The sequence below is a fragment of the Octodon degus genome, unplaced genomic scaffold (genome assembly GCF_000260255.1).
Source record: "Octodon degus isolate 3935 unplaced genomic scaffold, OctDeg1.0 scaffold00285, whole genome shotgun sequence".
Lineage (NCBI taxonomy): Eukaryota > Metazoa > Chordata > Mammalia > Rodentia > Octodontidae > Octodon > Octodon degus.
In genome coordinates this window covers 1,903,055-1,911,122 of record NW_004524861.1, presented here as the reverse complement: position 1 = coordinate 1,911,122, position 8,068 = coordinate 1,903,055, and the positions used below count along the sequence as shown (strand labels likewise).

The window sequence follows — 8,068 nt, the reverse complement described above, 5'->3', positions numbered from 1 at the left end:
TTCATTCAAATAGCTGGTTATTGGAGATATTCTAAAATGCCTGATAACACATTAAAGAGTAGTACTGAAATAATGCATTGTAAATTTCTTCTTGTTAGAGTTCACCTGAAGTGTTATGGGGGAGGGAAGCAAATGCCCTCTTGAGTAGTACACATTGTGCACCAGTTCTTGGACGAGAAGGAAATGGAGTACGCTGTGCTAGGGCACTTATAGCAGGGAAGTTACCATCTTGCCTTAGTCTGTGGGCTCTGTGTGCTTTGCTGTGTAGGGAGAGCATGTAAAGGCCAGATGGGACCTTTCACAACATCTAGTCTTCCTAGATGTTAAACAGGTTGCCATTTTTTATCAAAGTAGTTAGTACACTGATAAGTTTTGTAATAAAATTCCCAGGAGATGGTCTTTGGAAAATATGAGCATTTTAGCCCACTGGGTTAGTGGAGAAAAGAAGGGTTCTAGATTCATATTTTCAAGACACTTCCAACTATTGTTACATGTGTACAGTTTAACCAAGACTGCTGTGTATATAATGGACAAACTGAGTCCTTACTTAAAACATCTAGACTTAGCTAGATGTTTAGAAGTGTCCAACATATGTTAAATCTAGAGGTAGTAAAATATAACTTTGTAAATATCTTTTTGCTAAGGTTCATATGAAATACTGTCTTTTAGGGATGAGATGGTTAAACCACTTGTTAAACTATGTGGTACTCTCTGTACTTATCCAGTGGTTTGGAGGACGTGAGAGGAAAGCAATTGCAAAAGGCATTATGCTAGTGTGTTTGTACTTGGATATTTTAAGACATCTTTTTAGTGTTTTGTGGGTTTTGTTTTGCTGTGTACATAGTGTACATAACAGATAAATCCCAATTTTGAAACACGTAGTCCCTGAATGTAGGAGTTTGCCAGTGTATGACAAAGTAGTACAATTAGCACATTTTGTACACTTTGTGTTGAAATACACAGAATAGTTTGTCCCCTGTAAATGAGTTTTGGATCCAACCATCCCTAACATTATATATGCCTGTACTTGTCCACTGGGTTGAAGCAGAGAGAAGGAAGTGGGGCCAAAGTGGTCACACTTAGAAGATACCTCAGATTACAACCATTGCTATATGTATGTGCAATTTTATGTATTGCTGCTGTATGATGGCAGATGAGTTCTTATGTGAAAAATCTAGTTTTAGATATCTAGAAGTGCTTGATACATTTAGAAGTAGAATAGAATAACACTTTGTAAATAGGTTTTATAAACTGATAGAAAATACTGTGTCTGCAAATAGAATGTTTAAGCCACCTGTAAATAGTACTTGCTCACTGGCTGGAAAGAGGTGGGGGGGGAGAAATTGTGGAAGGTGTTAAATGTGTGGTAGAAAATTTCAGCTTATCCATTGCTGTTATGTTACATGAATTTCATTTAACTTTACTGTATATATAGCTGTTTACACTGGACATGAGTCCTAGCTTTATAATATCTAGTCTCTAGGTATTAAGGATGTTTCCAATGAATGACAAAAGATTTTAAAATAAATAAATAAGCTAATGAAATAATATAAGCACTAACTGTTCCTTTCAACAAACTAATAGAAATTAGAAGTACAATCTTGTATATTTTCCCCTTCCTTCTTATTCCCTTTTTCCCATCCCAATGTTTTTTCCTTTTGAGTTGTTTCCTTATGCCCATCACCTGTGGAATGAATAAAAATGATGTGGTATTTTTACATAATGAAGTATTACTCAACTATAAAGAAAGATAAACCCAAAGACTTTACAGGCAAATGGGTACAACTAGAGACCATACTCTTAAGTGAAATAAACCAGATTCACATGTGTAAACACCATGTTGTTTCCCTAGTATAAGAAACTAAAAGGGGAAATAAGATCCAAAAGGTACAATAAAGTGTGGCTATTGGTGAATATACTTGTATTAAGACATTTATGCATTTCACCATCTTGCAGAATTTTTTCTGTTATAAACAATTTTCAACACTGAATGGTAGGGCTGGTATTCCAGCTAATAGTCTTCCCATCCCTGCCAAGATCTTCACTATAGTTTTGGACTTAGTTCTATCATTGGATCATTCCATTCCATTGCAGTATCATTTTGTACCATGTATACTTGTCAAATATGTACCCATATTGCTGTTGTCTTCATCTTGTGGACCAAGAAGGTCTTCATTTCCTGAGTCTGTATTGGTCAATTCTTGTTCCAGTCAGTGTCTTTAGCTCACAAGGCAAACATTATAGGCATAATCTTTTTTTTTCCCATTTTATGTATTTGGTACAGGATCTCACTGCACAGCTTAGACTCATATCAATCCTCCTGCTTTCAGCCTCCCCAGCACTGGAATTACAGGAGTGAGCCACCATTCCCAGACTGGGTTGCAGGTTCAAAGTGGCCTGCGCCCAGGGCCAGTGCCACATGTGGAACCGGGAATCAAACCCTAGTTTCTGTGCTTGCCAAAGCAGGTACTTAGTCCACTGAGCTATCTTGTTGGCCCTTTATCATCTTTACTATCTATGCATGATCTGCAAAATTTGCAAATCTGATTTTTATGTGTCACTGTACTGAATTAGACTACTTCTACCAGAAAAATAAAAATAAAACATTTTGGAAACAAACCCTAAATGTACAGGAACTTAGCAATAAGAATTGTGTAGATAAAACTTACTCATCCCTGCTTGGGTTTTGCTTTCCAAGGGGCAGTTCCTGGAGTTATACCCCACTTCATTAAGACAAAATACATGTTTAACTACAGTCTGAGGTACAGGATCTCAAGATAAATCCTGAGGGCATTTCACTGACCTTGTCAGACCAAAAAGCTACAACTCTTGTTGCACAGGTCCTGCTTTACCTTGGTCTTGACCATCCAGTAGAAAAGTATGAAGATGAAATATAGGAAGTAAAGCCATGTTGTTATGTTGAGCTGTGGGGGACTCAGGTCAATAATTTCTGACATTGCCAGTTGAACAGAAGACCCAATGATATTATGGGCTTCTGAACTCTTTTAGAATATTTTGCTGAGTTTACACACCTATAATATCCAACAACGGAACTTAAAAAAAAAATTGGGGTATAACTATGAATGTCCATTTTGTATCTGTGTATTCAAAGTGGTTAGGATAGATATATAGTTGCATTCTCTTAATGAATAGAATGATTTTTTCTAATGGTGTTTGTAAGTAGGATCACAAGTCTGCATCTTGTACAGCAATTAACCACTGAGAAGAATGTATGCAGTGTATTATTTGTTGAAACTGTACTTTCTATTTGATTTGAAACTGTCTCATTGCTATATGTTTATCAATAAAACTTTGAAAAGAAAAAAAAAACACCAGAAGAGTGGAGGGGACATACTTTACTCTCTGTGGTGTTCAGGAAAGCATAAGAGAAATCTGTTAGGTGAACATTATGTAGGTAAAAATCCCAGCTTGACACTTTTCACACAAGCACATACCTTCCTGTTCCTCACACCAAGAGGATAAGCATAAAAATGAACACTTCTTTGTGTATCACCCAGTTGCAGCCATTGAGATGCGCAGCCGATATTATGCTAAAGTACAAATTTATAGTAGAAGAGTATGAGGTCAGTAGTTGTAACAATGTTATTTCCCCCCAGTTTCACACAGCCATACTACCATTGGTGGTCCTCAGACTCAGCATTGATAGCAGCATGAGAAGGACTTCTGAGTCTTCAGAATACTGAGGCAGAGATGGGTACGGTAGTGCACACCTCTAATACCAGCATTTGGGAGACTGAAGAAGGAGGATCACTGCAAGTTAGAGGCCAGCCTTGGCTACAAAGTGGGTTAAAAGCCAGCCTGAACTGTACAGTGAATCCCTGCCTCAAAAAGACAGTCAGATATCCAGAAAGACAGACAGACAAACAGATAGAAAGAGAAAAAAAGAAAAGAGAAGATGAGAGGAATAAAAGAAAATACCGAGGCACAAATGACCAGCACCATATGCCCAACATTCTTCAAAGATACACTTGCGTATTAAAGACACTGATGTGGTCAGTTTTTCTGTGGATCTGACAAGGACAAGGTCAGGTTCCTAAGATTTCAGCCATGTGTGTCCTCAGAGACCCTGAGGTTGCATATTAAACTGAGCTCCCTAGAGAACTGTGGTGTCCAACGAGGTGAGAGACCTGTTCTTACAAGTGAGAACAGTGTGCTTAAGAGAAAAAGAGAGCTCAGATATTGTCAAATGTGTAATCTCAAATGTAAATAAGTAACTTGGTCTTCCTTGTTACTGAGTCTGGATTCTGTCCCTAGTCACTGAATATTGTGTCCTTGCCCCAGAGCTGGGAGGGTCAGGATCTTGTCTGGTTCATTGGCCCTGGCAGGCTGCTTAGGCTCTTCTCTAATACCTTTTATCTCTGACACAATGAAAAGACCCTCCAGAGCCTTGAGATTACCACAGCCTCTAGAAACCTTTCTACGTATAGAGTTTAATGCTCTGTACTGAGATAGGTTTCAAGGGTGAAGAAAATTGAAAGTTTCCAGTGTTGCTGGTCCTGAGGCTCATGAAAATGGAAAATGAAACAAGTACAATTCAGAGTCCTGCTCTTGCTAAATGTAGTGGGGCTTCTTTTTTTTAAAAGAAATCCTTTCATTCTCTATGGTTAGGACCACATTACATTTTATGAAATGGAGAACATAAGAGAAAGGCCCAAAGTTGTCACAATTAACCCTTCCCAAAATGCCTTCCTCAACTTGGCCACAACGCTCAGTCTGTGCCTGAGCATCTTGGTCTCTATCACAGCATTCGTGCTACCTGGGCAGACCAGAAGTTGGCTTCAAGTCAATGAATGAAGCCCCATAATCACAGGGTCAGGTGCTTTTTCCTTCTCTATTCATCAGCCTTCTTGGTTGTTTTCTTAGTCCTCATGTTTTCAGGCCCTGTGTATCAAGTGCTAGGAAAAAGTTTACCTATATTTTGTTCATATACTAACATTTTGTGGGGTACCGAAATTAAGGGCATTGGGTTAACTAAACTGGTCTTGGAATTTGCAAGGTTGCCTGATTTTGAAACTGTGGTAGAGGTACGTTGGGAACTTTATCCAGGTCTACATTGAGCAGTAGGAGCAAACAGCACAGCTGGTTGACTTTAAAAGTGGAATTTGGCCAGAAAGGAAACTTCAATAAAGTTTGTGCCTACAAATTCAGAACACAGGAGAGGTTGGTTGCTGAAAAAACAAGTATAAAAATAACTCAAGTACTTTATATCAAGGATGACCTTGGTGTCTTCCTAGTGCTGCTAGTTTTAAGGGCATGTAAAATGCAAACATTGTCAGGTTATGGAGACTTTCATTCAGATTTGGAAAGAAAGCCTAGAAGGCCAGAATACTTGCTACCGAGAACAGTGTGTGAAGCTGGGCGTGAAGTCCAAAGTGCAGTGATGACTAATGAACTTGGAGAAGCCCTGAAGTTGCAATATCTGAATGAAGCTGAGGATTATTGAGCAAAGCCAACCCAAGACAGGAACAATCAAAGAAGCAACCATCAACAGTGCTGTAAGTGTAGTGTATATCTTAACATCTTTTGCCTGTGGTGCTGGACTTGAAGCCACAGGGTTTACCCTCTGTCCTGCTGTGTTTTGTCTCCATTTAGTCATGTTTCTTCCTCGTTTCCTATTCTTCATTTTGGAATGGGCAAAATATGACCTGTACTACATTATGTTGGCTGTTTTTAACATTCTTTTTAATGTGTGGCATGACTGACAAGAGTATGCTTTAAATCTCAGAGAAAATTTTGGATATGGGCATTTTAGCAACAATGGAATTATTAGAATTTTGGTAACAATTAGAAGTAGACTAAATGTAGTTTGTGTAAAGAGATGTGCATGAGTCTTTTGTGGGGCAAGACGTGAAAGCTTACATTTCTATCTAGATGTATCTCAAATGCCACATGCATTCAGAGCTGAAGCTTCTGGAAGGAGCATGGCCTATGGGGGTAGAATTGCTGACTTGCTGTTCAGAGGTGGCATCTGGTCAGGAGAGGCAGGTCGCTGTGGGCGTGACCTGGTAGGATATATCTGTCTTCCAGCTCCACCCTTTATCTCACTCTGCTTGTTGGCCACCCAGACATCAGTAGACTTCCTCAGTATCAGGAACTTCCACCGTGCTGCTGACCATGGAAGGACTGAAACTTGTACAAGCTGTGAGTAAAACTAAACCTCTCCTCATGGAGTTTCAGGTGCTTGGTATTGTGTCTCAGCCACTAGGAAACTGACTAAGGTATTGCTGTAATTGCTTAGTCACACTCTCCAAATAACTCTCGGAAAGCCGGTCTTGCATGCTCTGTACTTTCCCTCTCTGTTTTGCTCATGTTTTATTAATTTCAAAAACATTCTTTCTATTTATGCCTTTTATAATTTATATATTTCTGTAAAACTGTGTAAATAAATATCATTTTCATCAATGGTTTCCTGAACATTATCAGTAACAAGAAAGCACACATTTGCTGCTACTGAAAGGCTCTTGACACATACTCCATTCTGGGCATCATTTGTGAAGTGACTATGTAGGATTTGTGTCCTGCACATATAACCAGAGGGAAGAAATGCTACCTATAAAACCACTTGTCAAAGACCAGAAAGTCTTATGTGTGTCCCCCTCCACCCAAGTAGAAGATGACAGTTTGAATCCATTCACTCTCTTTTCTGACATTTCTTACATTACAGCTATCTCTCCTGGGCTGTTTCCTGTTCCTGGCCAGCTGTGACACTTCAAGCAGTGCTCGCTGCTACACTTTACAAATGGAAACACAAGACAGTAATTTTGATGGTAAGGGTTGGATTTTAATATTGGTCATGCTACTATAGCCTGGCAGATCATGCAGATTAAAACTTTTGACTCATTACAGGAAGGTAGGTGAGGGCAGACAGAGCAGTGGAGTCAAATAAGTTCTTCAACTTGGCCTGCAAATCAGACAGTCAGTCTTAACTCTGTTAATTCCCTTCAGAGCTCTTGATACTTAAAAATGCTTGCTCTATAATAAACCTGATGAATTATAATCTCTCCTGCCAGAGATATGTACTTTACAGTTCCTTAATTGACTCCCACATATGGTCAAAATTAAGAACTATCATTTAATCCAAAGAGGTGTTCAAACTTTGATATTCATGCAAACCTGTGGAGCCTTTCCAGGTGATTCAGGGGATAGAAAGGTAGATATGAGAGGTGCAGCAACAAGGCAGCCCTGGCAGTGCAGAGTGTGGACATCTTTCAAGCACATGTGTACCTAGGCGTATCAGTAGCAGTTTTCACCCTTGATTGAACATGGACTTCATTTGGTGGCTATTCTAACATCATGGCAGCATGTGCCCCTATCCAAGGAACCTGCATTCCATGTTCTATTTGGGGACTTGGCATAGAATTTTTCCTACATTGTTTTTGTATATTTGTTTTGATTCTGTTGACTGAAATGAGAGCTTTCATCCATGGCCTGACAGCCCTGAACTGCAAACCAAAATCAGCCATTCCTTCTTTAAAATGTGCATGTGAGGTATTTTGCTCCAGCAATGAAAAGTTTCCAATGAGTAAAATTCACATGTATATTTCTTTTCATACGAAAATAATAAATATGACAATAGTTTGACTTCCTCAAAAAAGAAAAAAAAATGAGGGCTTTCTGCATGCTGAAAATTAGACCCTCCCTTGGACTACAACTGTTCAATGTACTTACTTTTTTGTCAAGATGTTCACTCACAGGTGCTTGAAGGATTGAGAACCAAAGTAAAAAGTAGTAAGCTAAAAAGTACAGAAATAAGGAATTTTAAAGAGATACTTCATTAAGAGAAAGTAGGCTCAAAATAAGATTAAAGAGGAAGGCTTTAGTAAATAGATATTCTGTAGATGTCAATCTGAAATAAAATATAGATGGATTTGAGCTTATTTTGGAAATTGTTACCAGTTTCACAGACTTTGCAGCACTGTTTTTAGTTGAGGGCAAATAAATAAGTGTAAAGAAGAATATATGCAGTGTATTATTTGTTGAAACTGTACTTTCGATTTGATTTGAAACTGTCTCATTGCTATATGTTTATCAATAAAACTTTGAAAAG

General features: G+C 38.5%; 1 protein-coding gene across 1 annotated transcript in view; it reads left to right on the top strand.

The window, feature by feature from the left end:
- The first annotated feature begins 6,056 nt into the window (after positions 1-6,056).
- The window catches only part of LOC111814274 (beta-microseminoprotein-like), an 8,385-nt gene continuing 6,373 nt past the window's right edge, over positions 6,057-8,068 (top strand). The window contains exons 1-2 of the mRNA XM_023707260.1: positions 6,057-6,162; positions 6,686-6,788. Of these exons, the coding sequence (XP_023563028.1) occupies positions 6,136-6,162; positions 6,686-6,788 (130 nt within the window). The 5' untranslated portion in view covers positions 6,057-6,135. The remainder of the gene's footprint in view (positions 6,163-6,685; positions 6,789-8,068) is intronic.